Genomic DNA, 23,936 nt, shown 5'->3' on the forward strand with positions numbered 1-23,936 from the left:
AGTTCTAGGCACAGCAATAGTCTATGCTCTGACTTCAATGAAGCCATCAACAGCCTCTGAGGCTCCTTCCTCGATCAAAGCCCTGCAGGCTCTCAGCAGCAGCTTCTGGCTTCCTAGCAGCAGCTCCTGGCATGGGCAGAGCTCCACAGCAGCAATCACACTCCTTTTTCCAGTGCAGTCCATCACCTGCTCTCCCTGCATGAGGAAGTCTCTCCCTCTTTCCCCACGGCATCATGGGAGCTGTAGTCTCGGAGGCTAGATTGCTGCACACAAGGCTTTTCCCCTAGAACACTCCCAATAAAGTTCAGAGGACCCTCTAGTAAAGGGTCCCTACATCTGCTCTTGCTGGTAAGGAGATATAGCAACAATAATTTATATTTCTGGCTTTCTGTAATTGTGCTACTGTTTTTTAACAAGCAGGCTAGAAACTGTTCTTTAAAAGCAGTATATCTCCCCACTGCTGTTTCATGGGAAAGGATTCGATTTTTTCTTCTTCTCAATTGTATAATATTTGCTCTGTTCCTGTTTCAACTGGGATTTAAAATGCCAAATACCCCAGCTAGGCCATGATGAAAATGTATATCACTGTTCTGCAACCTACACAGTTCTCATTCATCTTAAAAGGGCTTCCCCTCCCATCCCCCCACCCCATCTGAAATTCTCCTTATAGAGGTTTTAGGGACATTTTATTGTGTGTTTTAAGAATAAATACAATACTGGATATAAAATTGGAGAAAATGCCTCTCTACAAAATATTTTTTCAATGTTAGTATTTTGCAAATATCATAAACTGTGGGATTTTGTTTTGGTTGTGTTTCATTTCATTAAAGTAGGTAGTAAAGAGTTACATGTGTGTGCTGGAAATATGTTCCTAAAATATGGTCAGACCAAGCAATCTGAGTAGAGCAGATAAACAGGTTTGTCCTAGACAAAGGAATGTAGATTCACCAGTCTGCCAGGGTCAAGCTTTGTAAACCAGAGACAAACAAGATAATCAAACCAACAAAAAGAGATAATTCACAAGAGGATGAAGAAGACAGTATGGAGGATGGGTGAGCTCCCAGAGGATTAGAGAAGGGCAAACATAGTACCTATCTTTAAAAAAGGGGAAAGGAGGACCTAGGGAATTACAGGGAAGTAAATTTAAGTCTGATATCCCAATAGATGGTCGAAAAAATATTAAACAAGAATTTCAAACCTGGAGGATAAGGTGATAAGTAATAGACAACATGGATTTGTCAAGAGCAAATCATGGAAAACCAATCTAACTTTTTTCGTTGAGGGTTACTGGCCTAGTTGATGGGGAAAAAGTAGATATGATGTTTCTGGTCTTTAGTAAGGTTTCTGACAGAGTCCTACATGACATTCTCATAAGCAAACTAGGGAAATATGGTCTAGACGAAACTATTATAAGAGGGTGGGTGCAGAGCTGGTTAAAAAACGATACTCATTCAAAAAGTAATTGTCAATGGTTCACTGTCATACTTGGAGGATGAGACAGAGGTCTGGCTTCGGTCCAATACTAGTCAAGATTTTCATTAAATGACTTGGATGGTGGAGTGGAGAGTATGCTTATAAAATTTGAGGATGATACCAAGCTTGGAAGGGTTGCAAGCATTTTGGAGGAAAGGATTAGAATTAAGAATTATCTTGATAAACTAGAGAATTGGTCTGGAATTGAAATATGACATTCAGTAAAGACAAGTGCAAAGAACTACATGTAGGAAGGAAAAGGCAAATGTACAAATACTAGGCAGCAGTACTGCAGAAAATAATTTGGAGATTATAATGGATTATAAATTAAATATGAGTGATCAGAGTGATGCTGCCACGAGAAAAGGCAAACGTAATTCTGGGATGTATTAGCAGAAGTATCCTATGTAAGACAAGGGAGGTAACTGCTCCACTCTAGATGGCATTGGTCAGGCCTTAAGCTGGAGACTGTGTCCAGTTTTGGGCACCAAGCTTTAGGAAAGCTGTGGACAAACTGGAAAGAGTCTAGAGAAGCACAACAAAAATAAGATGTTCAGAAACATGACTTACAAAGAAAGGTTGAATGAATCGGACATGTTTATTCTAGAGAAGAGAAGGATGTGGGGGGTGGGGACATTAGTCTTCAAATATGTAAAAGGCTGTTATAAAGACAAGACAATCAACTTAATCTGAAGCAGTGGAGATTCGGGTTAAACTAAAAAAAAACAAACCACAACTATCCTTATACTGTACTTAAAAAGTTTTTTTTTTAAGCACTGGAATAGACTTCCAAGGGAGGTTTTTGGATTCTCATCGTTAGACGTTTTAAGAACAGGTTAGACAAACACCTGTCAGGGTTGGTCTATGTATAATCAATCCTACCTTGACACAGAGGAATAAACTGGATTACTTCTTGAGATCTATTCCAACCCCACATTTTTATGATTCTATGGCAGTTAGTGTCCAGTGGAGGACACAATTTAATAAAGGTTTGTATAGACACATACCAATCCATCACACCTATCATTTGTTGTAAAAGTGGTACTCACTGCCTTAGTCCAGTATATAAGAGGTAGTATAATATGAAATCTCTCTTCACCCTCACCATCATAATAGAACATACAGAGACAACTAGCCATGAGACATAAAGGAAGACCAGTCAGAGGAGAAGCCATTAACCTATAAATGAATTCATTGTGATGTGTAGGGGAGAATGTATTGAAGACAGAAGTAAACAAAGTCACTCGGGCTGTGTCTGGTCCCTGCATGGGTTCACAAGGGACGAGTGCACAAGGAGCATATGTGAGGCATTGCTAGTACTGATGTTACTCTCCCAAAAGGGTGGGACTTCACCAGGACTCCTGGAGGCAGTTACCTAAATTCCCCCTCACAATGAGGTCCCTTAACACTTCTCCAGCACAACAAAGAGGGCTTAAATGGCCCTGACAGAATACCTCTGTCATGATGGGGTGAAAGTGTTCTGACTACTTCATTCCATCACCAAATGAGAAGAGAGCAACACAAAATCTAGACTGTTGTGCATACTGAAGGCACAATACCTTCAGAAGCTCATGCTCGGGCAAGAAAACTCTGCACCTCTCCTGCTAGGCACTGTGTCTTAATACTACGACAATTTAGAACATTCTAAGAATTTAAACAGTGATGAAACAAATAATCCAAACACATATGGGATAGATTGTCAGCTGGCGTAAATTGTCATAGCTCCATTGAAGTCAATAGCGATATGACAATTTATACCAGCTGAGGAACTACACCATATAATTTAATATAGAACACCGAAAACTGAAAAATAGAACATTACACATCCGATAAAATGTAATAATTATATTTCTGATGTAGCATTCTGTAAGCTTATTCAAAAATAAATCTATGCAAAGGTTAGTTTCAAATATATTCTGTAGGAGGTTTTTTTTTCATAGAGGATAGAATTCAGGCTTTGAGAGAAAGCCAAGCAACACAGCAGCCAAGGAAACAGAAAAAGAGAGACCAGCAATGCAAAAGCTTACACTAATCACTAACTGGAAAAAAAACAAATGGAAGTATTACATGGGGCTCAGAAAAATGACCTTAAGCTCTATGCCTTGCTAACCCAGTACTATAATAATAATTACAGAATGGAAGCTCTCTTTAATAGCTTTCAGAGTATAAAAGTTTCCAAGTAAACAGATTTCAGAGGAGCAGCCGTGTTAGGCTGTATCCACAAAAAGAAAAGGAGTACTTGTGGCACCTTAGAGACTAACAAATTTATTTGAGCGTAAGCTTTTGTGAGATACAGCTCACTTCATCAGATACATTCAGTGGAAAATACAGTGGGGAGATTTATATACACAGAGAACATGAAACAATGGGTGTTACCATACACACTGTAAGGAGAGTGATCACTTAAGATGAGCTAATACCAGCAGGAGAGCGGGGGACCGGGCTGGGAACCTTTTGTAGTGATAATCAATGTGGGCCATTTCCAGCAGTTGACAAGAACGTCTGAGGAACAGTGGGGGTGAGGGGGGCAGAATAAACATGGGGAAATAGTTTTACTTTGTGTAATGACCCATCCACTCCCAGTCTCTATTCAAGCCTAAGTTAATTGTATCCAGTTTGAAAATTAAATCCAATTCAGCAGTCTCTCGTTGGAGTCTGTTTTTGAAGTCTTTTTGATGTAATATTGTGACTTTTAGGTCTGTAATCGAGTGACCAGAGAGATTGAAGTGTTCTCCGACTGGTTTATGAATGTTATAATTCTTGACATCTGATTTGTGTCCATTTATTCATTTACGTAGAGACTGTCCAGTTTGACCAATGTACATGGCAGAGGGGCATTGCTGGCACATGATGGCATATATCACATTGGTAGATGTGCAGGTGAACGAGCCTCTGATAGTGTGGCTGATGTGATTAGGCCCTATGATGGTGTCTCCTGAATAGATATGTGGACACAGTTGGCAACGGGCTTTGTTGCAAGGATAGGTTTCTGGGTTAGTGGTTCTGTTGTGTGGTATGAGGTTGCTGGTGAGTATTTGCTTCAGGTTGGGGGGCTGTCTGTAAGCAAGGACTGGCCTATCTCCCAAGATCTGTGAGAGTGATGGGTCGTCCTTCAGGATAGGTTGTAGATCCTTGATGATGCATTGGAGAAGTTTTAGTTGGGGGCTGAAGGTGATGGCTAGTGGCGTTCTGTTATTTTCTTTGTTGGGCCTGTCCTGTAGTAGGTGACTTCTGGGTACTCTTCTGGCTCTGTCAGTCTGTTTCTTCACTTCAGCAGGTGGGTACTGTAGTTGTAAGAATGCTTGATAGAGATCTTGTAGGTGTTTGTCTCTGTCTGAGGGGTTGGAGCAAATGCGGTTGTATCGTAGAGGTTGGCTGTAGACAATGGATCGTGTGGTGTGATCTGGGTGAAAGCTGGAGGCATGTAGGTAGGAATAGCGGTCAGTAGGTTTCCGGTATAGGGTGGTGTTTATGTCACCATCGCTTATTAGCACCGTAGTGTCCAGGAAGTGGATCTCTTGTGTGGACTGGTCCAGGCTGAGGTTGATGGTGGGATGGAAATTGTTGAAATCATGGTGGAATTCTTCAAGGGCTTCTTTTCCATGGGTCCAGATGACAAAGATATCATCAATGTAGCGCAAGTAGAGTGGGGCATTAGGGGACGAGAGCTTGAGGAAGCGTTGTTCTAAGTCAGCCATAAAAATGTTGGCATACTGTGGGGCCATGCGGGTACCCATAGCAGTGCCGCTGGTTTGAAGGTATACATTGTCCCCATATGTGAAATAGTTATGGGTAAGGACAAAGTCACAAAGTTCAGCCACCAGGTTTGCCGTGACATTATCGGGGATACTGTTCCTGACGGCTTGTAGTCCATCTTTGTGTGGAATGCTGGTGTAGAGGGCTTCTACATCCATAGTGGCCAGGATGGTGTTTTCAGGAAGATCATCGATGGACTGTAGTTTCCTCAGGAAGTCAGTGGTGTCTCGAAGATAGCTGGGAGTGCTGGTAGCATAGGGCCTGAGGAGGGAGTCTACATGGCCAGACAATCCTGCTGTCAGGGTGCCAATGCCTGAGATGATGGGGCGTCCAGGATTTCCAGGTTTATGGATCTTGTGTAGCAGATAGAATACCCCTGGTCGGGGTTCCAGGGGTGTATCTGTGCGGATTTGTTCTTGTGCTTTTTCAGGGAGTTTCTTGAGCAAATGGTGTAGTTTCTTTTGGTAACCCTCTTTGGGATCAGATGGCTTGTAGAAAGTGGTGTTGGAGAACTGCCTAGCAGCCTCTTGTTCATATTCCAACCTATTCATGATGACGACAGCACCTCCTTTGTCAGCCTTTTTGATTATGATGTCAGAGTTGTTTCTGAGGCTGTCGATGGCATTGTGTTCTGCACGGCTGAGGTAAGGGGGCAAGTGATGCTGCTTTTCCACAATTTCAGCCTGTGCACGTCGGCGGAAGCATTCTATGTCGAAGTCCAGTCTGTTGTTTCAACCTTCAGGAGGAGTCCACCCAGAATCCTTCTTTTTGTAGTGTTGGTAGGAATGTCTCTGTGGATTAGTATGTTGTTCAGAGGTGTGTTGGAAATATTCCTTGAGTCGGAGACTGCTGAATTGGAATTAATTTGCAAACTGGATACAATTAACTTAGGCTTGAATAGAGACTGGGAGTGGATGGGTCATTACACAAAGTAAAACTATTTCCCCATGTTTATTCTGCCCCCCTCACCCCCACTGTTCCTCAGACGTTCTTGTCAACTGCTGGAAATGGCCCACATTGATTATCACTACAAAAGGTTTTCTTCCCCACCGCCCACCGCCTGCTCTCCTGCTGGTATTAGCTCATCTTAAGTGATCACTCTCCTTACAGTGTGTATGATAACACCCATTGTTTCATGTTTTCTGTGTATATAAATCTCCCCACTGTATTTTCCACTGAATGCATCTGATGAAGTGAGCTGTAGCTCACAAAAGCTTATGCTCAAATACATTTGTTAGTCTCTAAGGTGCCACAAGTACTCCTTTTCTTTTTACCAAGTAAACAGAGGTTATTTCTAGGCTTTGGCTGTAAATTTAAAGGACTCAAAATAATGGAAAAGTGTAAAGGGACAGACCAGCTCAGTAGCAGGAAGAAGTTTCTAGAATAAATGTGGCAGCTAGAGATGAAACCATTGTGTTTTTTTGTTGGGAACAATCCATCATACAAAAGCATCAAAGGGACAGTTTTAAGTGAGCAATACACAACACAGCAATATACTAGATCAGACCAAAATGAAGTAAATAACAGGTAGAAAAACTGACAGACAATCCTTAGCTTTACAAGGGAAGTAAACATCTTAAATGTTCTTACTAGAGTTGTCAATTACCCGCAGTTAACTCACGTGATTAACTTGAAAAAATTAATCGCGATTAATCGCACTGTTAAAAAATAAAATACCAATTGACATTTATTAAATATTTTGGGATGTTTTTCTATGTTTTCAAATATATTGATTTCTATTACAACACAGAATACAAAGTGTACAGTGCTCACTTTATATTATTTTATTACAAATATTTGTACTGTAAAAATGATAAAAGAAATAGTATTTTTCAATTAACCTCATACAAGTACTGTAGTGCAATCTTTTTATCCTGATAATGTAACTTACAAATGCATATTTTTTTGTTACATAACTGCTCTCAAAAACAAAACAATGTAAAACTTTAGAGCCTACAAGTCCACTCAGTCCTATTTCTTGTTCAGCCAATCTCTAAGACAAACAAGTTTGCTTACATTTAAAGGAGATGCTGCTGCCTGCTTCTTATTTACAATGTCACCTGAAAGTGAGAACAGCATTTGCATGGCACTTTTGTAGCTGGCGTTGCAAGATATTTACGTGCCAGATATGCTAAATATTCATATGCCCCTTCATGCTTCAGCCACCATTCCAGAGCACATGCTTCCATGCTGATGATGCTCGTTAAAAAATAATGCCTTAGTTAAATTTGTGACTGAACTCCTTGCGGGAGAACTGTATGTCTTCAGCTCTGTTACACATGCATTCTGCCATATATTTCATGTTATAGCAGTCTCAAGTGATGACCCAGCACATGTTCGTTTTAAGAACACTTTTACATCAGATCTGACAAAATGCAAAGAAGATACCAATATGAGATTTCTAAAAGTAGCTACAGGACTCAACCCAAGGTTTAAGAATCAGAAGTGCCTTCCAAAATCTGAGAGGGACCATGTGCGGAGCATACTTTCACAAGTCTTAAAAGAGCAACACTCAGATGCAGAAACTATAGAATCCGAACCACCGAAAAAGCAAATCAACCTTCTGCTGGTGGCATCTGACTCAGATGATGAAAATAAACATACATCGGTCTGCACTGCTTTGGATCATTATCGAGCAGAACCCATCATCAGCATGGATGCATTTCCTATGGAATGGTGGTTGAAGATGAGGGGACATATGAATCTTTAGCGCATCTGGCACATAAATTTGTGATGCTGGCTACAACAGTGCCATGCAAACTCATGTTCTCACTTTCAGGTGACATTGTAAACAAGAAGCAGGCAGCATTATCTCCTATAAATTGTAACCAAATTTGGTTGTCTGAGTGATTGGCTGAAGTAGGACTGAGTGTACTTGTAAACTCTAAAGTTTTACATTGTTTTATTTTTCAATGCAGTTATTTTTTGTACATAATTCTACATTTGTAAATTCAACTTTCATGATAAAGAGATTGCACTACAGTACTTGTATGAGGTGAATTGAAAAATACTATTTCTTTTATTTTTACAGTGCAAATATTTGTAATAAAAATAAATATAAAGGGAGCACTATACACTTTGTATTCTGTATTATAATTGAAACTAATATATTTGAAAACGTAGAAAACATCCAAAATATTTAAATAAATGGTATTCCATTATTGTTTAACAACGCAATTAATTTTTTGAAATCAGTTAACAGCCCTACTTCTTACCCAATTACCGGACTATATGCTTACATAATGTAAAGGCTGGCCAGTATTCCACTGTACTGAAATTAATTATAGAATCTCAGCAGATCCTCAGGTGGCATAATTTCATTGAAGTCAATGGATTTACATCACCAATTTACACCAGCTAAGGATTGGCCATCTGGGCTCAATCTCGACATATCAGGGCATCATCCAGTGCAATAATGTGTCATAACAACTTGATGTTATTAAAGAAGTGGAAAGCATTAAAGAATGTGCTTAGAATAGAGAATACCAATGGCAGGGATTTGATTTATAAATGTCACTCACCGAGCAAGCAATGTAGAGAGTGATAATACTGGTGAGAGAGAGAGAGAGAAAGCTACTACAAAGAGAGGTTACTCAATCTGTGCAGTAACTGTAGTTCTTAGAGATGTGTCCCCCTATGGCTGCTCCGTTTCTGGTGCACATGTGCCCTATGCGCCTGTGACTGGATATTTACATTAGGAGTTGTTAAGAGTATTAGTGTCAATGTAGGATCCAGGCCTGTAGTTTCACCTGAGATAGTACTTCAAGTTCTGCTTGCCTGTTTGGTTTTTGATATATGTACATTTTTACTAATATGTATGAACAAAGGGATTATTACTAAGGACAAAAACAGACACTGTAAATGTTGCTTTTGCCTAAGCCAGATGGGTTTGTTAGTATAATGAGAATAGATCCGTGTTAAAGTGTTACAGGGCAGGGTGGGAGTGTAATATATGAGTGCACACTTGAAGACTGCCTCAACTCCATATTTTAAGGCAAGGTCAAGCAACCAGTTGGGAGGGGCAAGAGGGAATTGGGGGGCGGGGGACGGTAAACTCTAAAAGACCAAAGAAATGCCTGCCCCTGACTGGAGCAAAACCGCACTCCTTACCCCTCCCATGGGGTACAAAAGGGGTGGGAATGAAGATCCCAGCCCTAAGGTCCCCCAAAACGAAATATGACCATAAGTTGTAAGGGGTGGGACTATGGGTGTGCATTTCAGGTATAATTATTCCTGCTGAGGATGAGGGAGTGGGAACACTGGAAAACAAGGCTCTGCGGTGTCACAGTTATGGAACACGGTTGCTGGAAACTAATGCCAATAAACACTGCATTGTCCACACCTCAGACTTCTGGTCTTCTGCTTTCTTTCTGTGTGACAAGAACCAAGGGGGAGGGTTTAGGGAAAGCCCTCTAACAAGCAGCTTCTGTTAGGCTTATGCATGCATTGCTGATATCCTCATGCCCTACACCAAGGCTATAGCAGGCTGCATAGGCAAATGCCCTCAGTTCCTTCTCCACTGCGTTTCAGAAAGGTAGTGGAGCACCAATAGGGGAACACAACTCAAAGAACTACATTTACTGCAGAGGGTGAGTAACCTCTCTCTTCTTCAAGTAGTGTCCCTATGGGTGCTCCACTTCAGGTGATTTCTCCCTCCTCCCTCTCCCCCCAAGCAGTATCCCCGTAAGGAGAAGGGAGTTTTGGCATTGAGTCCAGCACAGAGGAAAGAACTGCATTGTCAACAGCCTAATCAACTCTAGAGGCATCAGCTAAGGAATAGTGCCTGGAGAAGGTATGTATCAAAGACCATGCAGCAGCTCTGCAGATCTCAGATACTGGTATATTTTTAAGTAGAGCCATAAATGTATTTTGACCTTCTCAAGTGAGCTGACATGCCTGCAGGGGCTGGAATGCTGGCAACACTATAATGAGCTTTAGTATACCCCAATATCCATTTTGAAAGTCTTTGGGTAGAAGTAGCAGAGCCTTTAGTTCTGTCTGCAAACAAAACAGGCTAGGAGCATTACAAAATAATTTAGTCCTTGCCTTCCATCTTGATAATGCCCTCCTGACATCTACAATATGGACGGTGATCTCCAGGTTGGAATTATGTGGTTTTTGGAAAGAAAACTAGTAGGTAAGTTATCTGATTCAGAAGACACTTAAGGAAGAAACCTGGGGTGTGGTCATAAGGAAACATTGTCCTTGTAGAATACTGAGAAAGGAGGGTCTGCCATTAAGATCCGAATCTCTCCAACTCTGTGGGCTGATTTAATAGCCATTAAGAAGGCAGTTTTCAGTAAGGAGCAGATAGCCATCAGTGCAAAAGGAAATTTAATGAGACTTTTAATAACCAAATTAAGGTCCCAAACTGGGATGGGGACTTTTACCACTGGTAAGAGATTACCCAGACATTTCATGAACCTTACAGTTGTATGATGAGCAAACAGCAAAAACCCCGTAACAGTGGTAAGAAAAGCTGTTAAGGCAGCCAAATGAACCTTGAGAGAACTAAGTGATAGTCCCATTTTCTTTAGTTGCAGCAGGTATTCCAGAACAAGAGGAACCAAGGCAGGGGGCAGCATTCTGGAATTCACACCACTGACTAACTCATCTCCATCTTTGAAGGTAAGTATTTCTGGTAGAATCTTTTTACCATTTAATAGTATCTGTTGTACCTCTGCAGAATAGACCTACTCTAACCCTGTGAACAATTGAGAAGCCATGCCTGGAGGTTGGAATGCAGCAGTTGACTGGCCCCTTGGTTGGGGAGCTGAGGAGTTACTGAAAGATTTATCATTGGACAAAGAGACAGGCAAAACAGGTAAGGAAGCTATACCTGCCTTGATCACACCAGGGCTATTAGGATAACTCTGGTCTTATCCTGTCTGATTTTGTTTATGACTTTGAGAATCAGAGGCATCAAGGGAAATTAATAAAATAGCTTCTTTGGCCAGGTGAGGAAGAAAGGTCATAATTCCTTGAGACACCAAATTTCCCTTTGAACAGAATAGATGGCATTTTCTATTCATAGCTGTGGCAAAGAGGTCCACTTCTAAAAATCCCCACATCTGAAATAGGCTGACGAGAACCTGGGACTCTAACTCCCATTCATAGTCTTGGGGGAAAGACACCTGCTGAGAGCATTGGCTGTGACATTTTGCCTGCATGAGGGGATACATTGCTGAAATTCTTTTATACATCAGTTCCATAATTTTATTGCTTTGGTGCTGAGGGAAGGGGATCTTGTGCCTCTCTGCCAACTGATATAGAACATGCAGGCCACATTGTCTGTCATGACTTTAATAGACCTGCATTTGATGAGAGGCAGAAAATGAAGGGCAGACATTTCTGACTGCTCTGAGCTCCAACAGGGTGACATGGAGGGTGGATTCTTGGGATGACCATCTACCCTGTCCTGCTAGAGATTTGAGCATAGCACCCCTACCCCATCCTAACAGATGTGACTGTGGTTATGGTTACCACTGGCATTGGTTGGAGGAAGTTGACATCCACCCCTACATTGTGATGAACCTTCCATTGGCCTACTGACTGTCTGACTGGTTGAAGAACTGACACCTGTTTGTCTAGGCTGTGTGTTTGGTGAGTGAACTGATCTGAGCTAGCCAAGGAAACAGCAAAGGTATAATCTTGCATGTTCTCTCACAAAAGGGCAAGCCACCAGGTGACCTAGAAGTTGAATCCAGTTTTGACTGAAGTCTGGGGCATCCCTTGACTAGTTCTGACAAGGTCCAATAGCATGAGGAATCTGCCCATGGGAAGGAAGGGCCTGCGTGCCAAGGAATCCAGGGATGCCCTATAAATTATATGTTCTACATGGGAATCTGTGTGGATTTTCCCACGTTCAACTGAAGACTGAAGAGTCCAAGAACAGAGAAAATGCTTTCTGTGTGGTAGACAACATTTAGAGGCATGACTGACCTTTGAACAAACAATGTTGCGGTACAAGAATACTACAATCACCTGACAATGCTGGTGTGAGGGGGCAACGCTGCTACAGATTGCAGCCCTTGTCGGCGCCCCTCCATGCCTGCTTGAGGCTTGCAGTTGGAGGCAGCAATACCCAAACTACCCCCATGTTAAAAAGGAGGGGCATGCCCCCATCCCACCCAGTTATGGCACTAATGGCCCCCCCTTCTACAAAGGTTTTGGTGACCTTGCCCCGAGCGCTGCCCCTCCCTGGCTCCAGGCCCAGCGCTCGGGGACTAAAGGGGCCTTGAGCTGGCTGCGGGTGGTGGGGGAGACCACAGCACTCCCCTGATCATGGGATGCTGAGCAGTCACCATGCACAAGGCCATCCCTGCAACCCCAATAAAGTGATGATCCCCCATCCCCCATACCATGAAACCCTCATTTCTGCGCTGTCCAGCTCTGCAGGCAGCACCTCCATTAGCAGTAGCACAGAAGTAAGAAAGACAATACCATGACCCCCCTACAATAGCCTTGTGACACCCCCACAACCCTCTTTTGGGTCAGGACGCCCATGGTTATAACACTGGGTTTTCAGATGTAAATATCTGAAACCATGAAATTGACCATTTTTAAAATTCTAGGACTGTGAAATTGACCAAAATAGACCATTAATTTGGTAGGGCTCTAAATATGACCATTGAGGACCATGGGGGGGGGGTTAGCATTCAGGGTTGCTCCCACCAGGGTGATGAGGTCCCTGGACATCTCCCTGTCTCTTCGAGAAAGGGGGATTCACATATGGATACACAGGAAAACCCTGAACAGAGACTGATGATAATGAAACGAGGCCTCCATTGTCCTCTTCTTCCTCTAATGGGGGAAGCTATGAACAAAAAGGAAGGGGATGGTCCTGGAGTTGTATAAAAGAGTCAAGTAGTTCTTGGTAATGAGAGATGCTTGGTACCTTCCAGCAACAGAGCCACATGTACTGTTAGATTTTCCTGTCTATCTGGTACTGAAGGAGCCTTTTGCCTCTATGGTACTGAGCCTCAGTGATGAAGTTTGAGGCTGTTGATCTGGTTGCGGGAGTGAGCTCTTTTTGAGGTGAGTACCTTAAGAGGCAAATTGGGGGTCCTCTTCTTATGATCTTTAGAGGCGGTGTTTAAGACGTCTCCCTTTCTAGGAGACGGTTGCGCTAAAGTCAAAAAGGCACTAGCCCCCCCTCCCGGGACAGATACACTGGGAGTGGGGGGCAGTAGGTGTTCTCCTGGCTCCAAAGCAGGGCAAAGAGAGAGCTCTATCATTAAAAGTCACAGCTTGATTTCCTAGTTCTTCCATGACCTGGAGTTGAGGACTAAACAGAAGTTGCACTTCTGTGGGACGTGCCACTCTCCCAGGCAGCAAACATACTTACAGTGTGTCACTGACTGGGATAGGCTGGAAATCACAGGGGGGATTTCCACCAAGGAAATAACACAATCTTTCAATCATCAGTAATTAACTATTACTGCTAACTAACCTAAGTAGAATGTGTGCGTCTCAACTGCTGGCTGAGTTCAATGCGGACAAGCTAAGCTCCCTGTCAAAGCCAAGATGGTTGTGAGGGCACATTGCCCCACAGCCTGATATATAGCCTTGGTGAGGGGCATGAGGATATCAGCAGTGCATGCACAGACTGAATGGACAGACACTGCTAATGAAAATCTTGGATCAAAGGCACATGGGGCACATGCACACCTGTAGTGGAGCGCCCATAGGAGCATTACTTGAAGAACCATAATATCCAAATGAAATCAAATAAAATATATTTGTGACATTCTATACCTTGGGGGAGTGTCCTGTAACCCCCATATTCCTCATTTATATATAATTGTGATATTGCATAGAAAGCAGGCCATGTGATCTGCTGAAAGTCACTGTTCTATCAAAATATGTATGTCATTAATGCATATGAAATTATGAGAATTGTGTTGCATGGTTGTCACTAAAATATGCTGTGGGTTTGGGAGGTGCCCAGATACTAGCTCTCCAGAGACAATGACAAGGGAGGTAACCAACACACAGGTGGGTGCTCAATAGACATAACCAGCCACTGTCCAGCAAGGGAGTTACAATTCAATGACTCACCTGCAGAAGGCCACATGAGGGGAATTGCTCAACCTTGCCTAGGGACTCAGCAATGTCCACCAGACATGCCCAGACTTGTGTTCTACAAGCACATGGACTAAGGTTATAAAACAGAACACAGTAGCCACATGCTGGGCCTTTCTCCTGCCCCCGCCTATCTTGCAAGCAGTAAAGACACTCAGAAGACTGAAGACTCCAACAGAGGAGACTGGCCCAGGTTTAAGGGACAAACCCATATATTATAAACTACAACTATAAACTACAATATCCAGAAAAACTGCTTAATCTAGATGTTAACCCTATTAGACTGGGTGAGAGTTTAGCGTGCATGCTTATATTTCATTTTATTTTGGTAACTAACTCTGATTTTTTGCCTATCACTTAGATTTTAAGTGATTATATCTTTTGTAGTCAATAAATTTGTTTAACTGTTTATCATTATCAGTGAGTTGGCCTGAAGTGTTTGGTAAGGGTGTTGCTCAGGTTTGCAAAGCCTGGTGTATATCCACTTTTCATTGACAAAGTGGTGAATCAATTACTAAATTTGCACTGCTTGTCTTCAGTGCTGTGGCTATTTTTGGATATCTGATATTGGAACCTTTTTTTTTGTTTTGTCAAATCTGCAGTGAAAGTGTTCTTAAATCAAACAACATATGCTGGGTCGTCATCAGAGCTACAATAACACAAAATATGTGGCAGAATGTAGGAGAAACCATGGATCAGGAGACAATACAATATTCCAAGGAGTACAGCCATAAATGTAATTAAAGCATTTTTTTTAAAAAGCATCATCAGCATGGAAGCATGTCCTCTGGAATGGTGGTCGAAGCATGAAGAGGCATACAAATGTTTAGCATATCTGGCACGTAAATATCTTGCAACGCCAGCTACAAAAGTGCCATGCGAATGCTGTTCTCACTTTCAGGTGACATCCTTGGTGTCACTCCACTAAGTCAACTGAATTAGGGCATGTCTACACTTACCTCCAAAGCAATCGATCCAGCGGGGGTCGATTTATCGCATCTAGTGAAGATGCGATAAATCGACTGCCAAGTGCTCTCCCATCGACTCCGGTACTCCACCGGAGCGAGAAGCATAGGCGGAGTCGACGGGGGAGCGGCAGCAGTCGGCCTACCGTAGTGAAGACACTGCGATAAGTAGATCTAAGTATGTCAACTTCAGCTACGTTATTCACGTAACTGAAGTTGCGTAATTTAGATTGATTCCTCCCCCCCCACCAGTGTAGACCACGTCTTATAAACTAATGACAAGAGTAACTTAAGGCTAGTGAGCCATGTGCACCCTGGTTTAAAAGTACTGGTGAATACCTCCTATTTATGTTGTTCATGCAGCAGTGTCTGTCCTACTCCTCTGTGCTTTCCACACACTTTTGACTTTGTATTTCATATCACCTCTCTCCATTCTCGAGTACAGTCCCTGGCAGCATTCTCTCATCCAGATGGTATCTATGTCACTTTTGTAGATGTTCAAAATATTACATCTTTTGAGTTTCACATCAAACAAAATGGAGCACAGATAACAGGCCAGAATCTGCTCACCTTATTCACAAACAGTTCCATGATCCAAAACTCAACTCTCCGTTTTCACTTTGAACCCATATGCTGTTTTTGAAGAGCCAATGTCCCACTTCATATTCAAGTAAAATCTTAATTCCATATTATGTCTAATCAATAGTTTTAGGCACACTAAAAATAGCCTTAGAATAATGTATTTCAGCATTTGCATCAGCAAAACCAATGCTGTTATACCCAAAAAGAACAATGTGGACAAGTATTTATTTCCAGCAACTGAACAGATGCAGAGCAACTGTGTAACCCTAACAAACTCCTTTAATGATGCCAGATCAGTCCAAGATATATTTTGTTACTCAGAATTCCTTTCTTGACAATACTTAGATTTAAGAGAGTGTTGATCAAATGCACTAGCTAAATGGTCAGATCTACATAACAGAGCCAAAGCCGGTGAGTAGCAAATACAAATAAAATACATTTACAGTTGACTGATTGTATTATTTTAGTTTCATTCCATGTGGCACTGAAAGGTCTAAGAGGTAAAAAAAAATTGTGGTAAAGACCACATGACACATGAATGGACTATGTAACAATGAGCCACCTTGTCCTGACACCATAACACTTGAGGGCTCATTCTAGACTAGTATGGACACCCATTTCTCACCTATGCCTCATTTATAGACACCAACCACCATTTGTGGGTCATCTGAGCACCTTTGGACCAATTATCTCCAGATATTATCATCTCCTCCTCTGAGTTTAGCCTCTGGGCACCGGCCCATATTAGACATGTTGTGGAGCTGCAGTGTCCCAGAGGAGTTCCTGGAGTTCCCAAGCATGAAACAGGAGACTACCCAGTGACCCACTCCTAAAACTGGTGCAATATGCTCTCCTAATTGCCTACAGTTGCCTCTGTTGGCCAGCAGGAAATACAGAGTAGGGTTACATTCCAGCAGCCTACCAACTCAGCCAAACTTCACTCTGCCCTCTTGTTACACCATGAAAGGAAAACAAAACAAAAAAAAAACCCAGCCCTAAATCTTAATGTCAACTCCTACACCTTTAAACATCAATTTAATCTGAAACCACACACACACACTAAAATACGTCAATCATAGGTGCCTTAATTGCATTCTTTTACCATAACATGTTTGGATTTCTTTTAACCGTAACCTCATCTCTGGATTTCCTGGGTTTTGAGGTAATTACAACTTACTTCTTTGTAATGGTTTTTATCCTTACATTACTGATGCCCTCAACCTTAACTCCATTTTAACATAATTGTGTGTCTTGGAACTACTAATATTCATTATTAGTTATTATAGTTTACAGACATTTCAGATATAAATCATAGCTAGCCACCTATTATCAAATGCCAGAACTTTCAGCGTGTCTGTATAGTGCCATAAAGGGGCCACTTTTCTGGCTTTGTACTGTATCCTGAAAGCACTGAAATGATTAGAAGTCTGTTTCCATACTCCACCAAACTAATATCTGTTTTGACTGTTAGACTGGATCCCTTTCTAGAGTGATCAAGTATAGTACGAGTGTCAGGTGAACTTTTTTTGACTGAAAAAACAGATTCAGGTTGGCTGAAACATTTCATTAATCCGTGTCACTTCTGGTTAATTGTTTTGGTCAGAAAAAACACTTGGAAAAAAGTGTTAAAATAGTTCATTTTGATATTTTCCAAATAAAACATTTCAAATTTTTGGGCTAGATGTATGGGGGACTTAGCTCCCATTGATAAAAATGAGGAGGAGGAGGTGCTACTGGCACATATTCTGTCCCCCAATACTTAACAGCCCAGTGATTAGAGCACTCAGCTGAGATACAGGAGACCCAGATTCAAACCCTGTCCCCCCATAGTATAGTGCATTGCTGAACTACTATTTGACAATAAGCTTCTTTCCAGCGTTTTTGAGGCTATACCTGCACGGCTGGAGTGAGTGTTTTATACATCTGAAGTGAAGCTTTAACTTTGAAACACTGAGTTAATAATGGGATCTGGCAGGGTTTTGCAGATAAGAACTACTTTTTAAAATATTCTCTCTCTAATTACATGCTTGAAATGGTTCCTGTGGAGCTGATCTGCAGAGCTTCTGCTTTGATGTTGAAAGGAACTCTGAATTGGTGTCCTTGTTCATTTATATCTTCCAATTATATTTTGATCAACAATTCCTTCCCTCATTTTAGTACTGAAATCCCATGTAATCAGAAGCACGTTGTTCTTTGGCACAATATCAATGAGCTCCTACAGTTTGCTATAGAACACTCTAAATTTCCTCATGTTGGCTGCTATGGTTACTGCAGATGCTTGAATAAGTCAGATTTACTAAAGCTCCTTATAGGTAGACTGAAATAAGCCTGGCATTGAATGGACTGTCTCTCATTAGGAATGCAAACGCATCCTTACCCAAAATAAATGCCATGCTTTACTCTTGGTTTGGCAGCATACACCACTAAATGTTCCTTGGGGAGGGGGAAGTGTCGGCTGTCATTCCAGTGAACCTTTAAAAAGCTTCTCACATCACTCTTTGCATGGTGGAGCTCATGAAGTCGAAAAGTCCAGATGTCCTATTTCATGACAATCTTTTCTTGATCTCCTGAGCTTTTCTTAGGACTTTGTTATTGCTTGCTTACTGGTGACCACTCAAATGCAGTTGAGTCCACTGGTAGTGATGTCTATTTTTCATGTGCACGCACAGACACACTTTGTTATAAAAGGAATTTCATTATAAATGACAGATGTTGTAATAAAAGGACTACAAGTTTACCCTAATTGTGTGCTCAACTCTAAAAAGGGAGTAAATTCATAAGATGTCAGAATAACAAAAAATATCAATAGGAAAAGATGCTAGTGAGAGAGAGAGACAGGCCGAATTATTCCAAACAAAAAGGACTACTGATATAACTTCAGGGACTGTTTTACGATAATGCTTGGTAAACAACAAAAGTGTGGAACCAGAAATCAGAATTCATGTGCTGGAAATTAGACTGATTAGGAGACAAAAATAATGAGAGGATGGACTATTCTACCCAACACTTCGGGTGTTCTTAAAAAGAAAAGATGTTGGTGACGAATTAGCAGCTGTCCGCCAACAATGCCTGCAGTGAGCTTTACCATCCGGGCTGCTACCACCCTGGTCTCTTGCGACTACTCTTCTCTTCTTCATCCTACTCTTGAGAGTAGTCCTGCCCAGTCTGGGCCTGGACACAAATGACACTGTCACCTCCCGCAACTCCAGCTAAATCCCAAATATTACCTGAGATGTGAGATTTCATCTCCCTCCTTCTCTTCTTCTCTGTCTCTTCTTCCGTCCCTCACCTCATGTATTTTCTTTCCTAGCTCTCTCCTTTTGCCTTCTGTTTCATAAGAGTCAGGTTAGTCAGCCCAGACTGGATATTTTGCCACACTGCTGTGAGCCTCTGACTGGAGACTTAGGTGCTGGAACTAGGGGTGCTGCTGTAGCCCCTGGCTTGAAGCGGTTCCCATCGTAACAGGTTTTACAGTTCGGTTCAATGGCTCTTAGCACCTTCACCATAAAAACTGTTCCAGCACCCCTGACTGGAGAGGCAACTACAAGCAATGCCCTAAATAGCCCAATGCCAGTTCAAGTTTGCCAGGTTTTGGAGCGGCTGATAAGACCACTGCTGGAAAAACACAGGCCCAGCATGTGAGGTTGCAATTAAGTGAACATCAGAGACAAAAACTGCTTTATCTATCATTGTTCTTTTCTCGCCCTCTTTTTTGTGTCTTTGTCTTGTTTTGTCTTTTAGGAAACAAGATCAGACTTAACAGCAACTACAGCCACCCCAGCACATCTCAATTGTATCTTCTCCCCACCTCCAAAAAACGGACAGCTATTATCATTTAAGAGACATTACATAAGGGCCTTTTTCCTTCTAAAAACTCTCTCCAACGAAAGGGAACAAGGTTGTTAAAATGAAAGCTTTACTTAGTACTTGACATTTCAAATGTCTTAACTGTTTTTCCTTGGGTTTTTTGTATCTCTAATAAAAGGTTGAAAAGGATTTTTAATGGTGTTTGATATCATACTAAGCAGGCTGAGGACTCTAAACCTCGTTTAAAATGCTTTCATGATGGACAATTTCAGAGTAATGGTAACATCTTTGGCTCTTTTGGCCCATATATTCCATCCAAGTTAATGCAACAGCTACCTTCCAACAGACCTCACCTAAAAATGTCCACTTTGGCCCCATCACCACAAGTGGAGTTAATACAACCATTTCTTCACTTCCACGGTTCTGGTTCTGACCTTTTAGAATTATACTCGTGTCTATTCAAGTAACCCAGAATCAAAGCACCAGCATAGTCTGGAACTATGCAAATCTGGATCTGAACTTTGTGGCAATAGTACCTTATTTAGCTCTAAAGTCTTGTGAATGTTCCTTGGTGTCCCAATTCCTCAATGTTATTAATGAACAGTCAAGGTATGAATGAAGAGACTTACCCGAATCATCATGACTGAACATCTGATGTCATGAATTGTATCATAGACCTTCTTTGAGATGTCCACAAATTGACTGTCATCAAACTTATGCATTGTGTTCCTGATTAAACCCTCCAGTGCAATATTGACTTGAGTATCAAACTCTGGAATCACTGTAAAATTTAAAAAGTTATAATAAATGAAAAAATAAAGAGGGAATCAATTTGTGGAATGAAAACTTTTAAAAATAAAGTTAATACGTGAAAACAATAAAATGACCATCAATGGAAACAATTTTTGTCATTTGTGACTTTGGTGTTTGGGTGACGACAGAGAAGAGAAAGGAGATAGAGAGGGGAGGTGGAAGGAGGTAGTACAGAAATATAGGAAAGGAGAAGACAGAACACCATACCCCAATATTCATTTTTGCACAAAGCACACAGTACAGGCAAACACAAATTAATATCAAACTGACTTGAAGTGAAAAACATTTTAATTAGCTTGGACAAACTGAAAGTATTTCTATTCATTTCATAATATTTCATTTTAATTTTTCCAGTGAAAAACTCAACACATTTTGGCAAAACTGAATTTTCTCCACAGAAAATTTAAATTTTGCAAAAACTGCAATTTTCCATCAAAAACACATTTTTGATGGACAATTCCTGAGCAACTCTATACATAACCTAAGGAATGGGAGACATTCCAACTTTCTGATCCTTCTTCATTCTAGCATCTGAGCAAAACACTCGTTTGGTTGGCTGGTTTTTTGCTTATTCTTTTTCTGAAAATATATATCAATGGAAAGCCAAAGTCCACCTGGGTTACTGAGGTCTGGTCTACACTAGGAGCAGGGATCGATCTAAGTTACGCAACTTCAGCTACGTGAATAACGTAGCTGAAATCGATGTACTTAGCTCCACTCACCGCGGTGTCTTCACTGCGGTAGTCGACAGCTGACGCTCCCCCATCGACTCCGCCTGTGCATCTTGCTCCGGGGGAGTACTGGAGTTGACGGGAGAGCGCTTGGTGGTCAATTTATCGCGTCTAGACTAGAATACCTGTCAATCCTGCAGGTAACATAGACAAGCCCCCAGTGTGTGAAAAGCAACCACTTGAGAGCAACATTGCCTGTGTTTTAACTGCTAAATAATTTGAGGTATATAAGTCCTGAAGTATATGATCAGTCATGACATACCGTGTTGATTGGTAGTGTATATTACTCTGCCTCAGTAATGACTTCATGATCTAACCCCCAACCCCTCATTTTTCATGGGGCTTTCAAAATATGTTAATAGCTATAAAACAGATCTTCAAATCTGCACTTTAATTATAGCAGCCTTGCTGCTTCAGAGATCAATCATGTTCCCAGTGAAGATGATAACTGTTTCCTTATGGCCTGATTTTCAGAAGTAGTGAACACCTGTAGCTCCAAATAAAGTCAGTGGGAGTTGCAAGGCTTAGCCATACCTTAAAATCAGGTCCTTTGTCTACATTTTATAAGGGAATACCAATGACTTCTAAAAACAAGGATGTTCAGAACCTTTTATTCCTGAATTATTTTTAACCTACTGGAAGACTTTGTGTAAAGCATAAATTTCTTCAAATGAATTTTAAGTAAAAGATCAGACAGATTAATTACTCATACAACTTTTTAAGAAACCCTAATCTATACAAGCTATAGTAATGGTGAGTCAATCAGTGTAGCATTCTATGCAGTTTTTCAAGGTTCACATAATAGTGAGTGTGTGAGTGAGTGTGTGAGTGCTTTTAAAACATTGTTATTTCATGCTGTACTTAACTATAGAGTCAAGGATAGTAAGAAAAGATTATGTTTGACCCCTTGATAACAGTGGTAACTCAGCCATTCATAGAAAAGGCAGTCTTAATATTAATCAAATACATGAAAAAACCCTGTCAAACTGACTTTTCACCAAACTTTCTATACAGAGGAATGCCACTCCAAATAAATAAAAACTTTCCTTTCCCACTCCTCACCTTTCTCTGAAACTGACAGCAAGATATGAAGGTGGTTTTCACCAGTGATCAGATTTAATAGTTAACAGGGTGCTAAGCTTTAATTTAACACAACCTCAAACTTGTATTTTTAAAAAAGGAATCTAAATGGCTTGTCATAATTTAAGAACAGAAATTGATAGTTTCAGTTAGCCAAAGTTATACAAAGCTGCTTATGAGTTGGTAAATAAAATAATGGGAAGTAGGGTCGTTTTGAACTAGTCACCAGATACATTGATTATGTGAAGTTCAATACTCAGCTCAGTAACTCAGAACAGAGTAATCTAAAGGTAATGTAAAAGGTTTCAGAGAGCTCCAGGAATTTCTACAATGTTTTCAGGGGCCTGCCTGTGGCAGCATTCCCCTTAGTTACTATATCTGTATCTCCTTGACTGCAGCACCATGGAATCATTTAACTCCCCTTACCTCTGTCTGGTGCATTTTCAATGACTGATAACTGCCTACTACCCATAGCTCAGTTTCAGAAAGAACTTACCTACATTCCTCCAGCTTCCATCCAGGACACATCACACAATCCATTGTCTAAAGCCAAGCCCTAAGATACAACTGTATTTGTTCCAATCCCTCAGACAGAGACAAACACCTACAAGATCTTTATCAAGCATTTTTAAAACTACAGTACCCACCTGGGAAAGTGAGGAAACAGTTTGACAGAGCGAGATGGGTACCCAGAAGTCACCTACTACAGGACAGGCTCAAAAACGAAAATAACACAACACCACTGGCCATCACGTACAGCCCCCAGCTAAAACCGCTCAAGCACATCATCAATGATCTACAACCTATCCTGGAAAATGATCCCCCATGCTCACAGACCTTCGGGGGCAGGCCAGTCCTCGCTTACAGGCAACCCCCCTCAACCTGAAGCAAGTACTCACCAGCAACTACACACCACACCACAGAAACCAATCTCAGTAACAAACCCCGTTGCCTACTCTGGCCCCATATCTACTCTAGCGACACCATCAGAGGACCCAACATCAACAGCTACTCCATCAGGAGCTCATTCACCTGCACATCTACTAATGTGATCATAGAATCATAGAAGATTAGGGTTTGAAGGGACCACAGGAGGTCATCTAATCCAACCCCCTGCTCAAAGCAGGACCAATCCCCAACTAAATCAATATATATATATATATATATATATATATATATGCCATCATGTGCCAGCAATGCCCCTCTGCCATGTACCTTGGCCAAACTGGGAGTCTCTATGTAAAAGAATAAATTGACACAAATCAGACGTCAGGAATGGTAACATATAAAAGCCAATAGGAGAACACTTCTTTCTCCCTGGACATTCAATAACAGATTTAAAAGTAGCCATCCTTCAATAAAAATACTTCAAAAACAGACTTAAAAGAGAAACTGCAGATCTACAATTCATTTGCAAATTTAACATGACTAATTTGGGCTTGAATAGGGACTGGGAGTGGCTGACTCACTACAAAAGCAATTTTCTCTCTCTTGGTATTGACACCTCCTCATCAATTATTGGGAGTGGACCACATCCACCCTGACTGAATTGGCCTTGTCAACACTAGTTCTCTACTTGTAAGGTAACTCCCATCTCTTCATGTGCCAGTATATTTATGCCTGTATCTGTAATTTTCGCTCCATG

At 41.3% G+C, this 23,936-nt stretch overlaps 1 protein-coding gene across 9 annotated transcripts in view; it reads right to left on the reverse strand.

Moving 5' to 3' along the window:
* The window catches only part of CTNNA3 (catenin alpha 3), a 946,302-nt gene that overhangs the window by 169,325 nt on the left and 753,041 nt on the right, over window positions 1–23,936 (reverse strand). For all 9 annotated transcript variants that reach the window (XM_075130833.1, XM_075130836.1, XM_075130831.1 and 6 more), the window contains one exon: window positions 20,297–20,448. In XM_075130833.1, coding sequence (XP_074986934.1) covers window positions 20,297–20,448 — 152 coding nt within the window. The remainder of the gene's footprint in view (window positions 1–20,296; window positions 20,449–23,936) is intronic.

Source organism: Caretta caretta, chromosome 7, assembly GCF_965140235.1.
Source record: "Caretta caretta isolate rCarCar2 chromosome 7, rCarCar1.hap1, whole genome shotgun sequence".
In the NCBI taxonomy this organism is placed as follows: Eukaryota; Metazoa; Chordata; order Testudines; family Cheloniidae; genus Caretta; species Caretta caretta.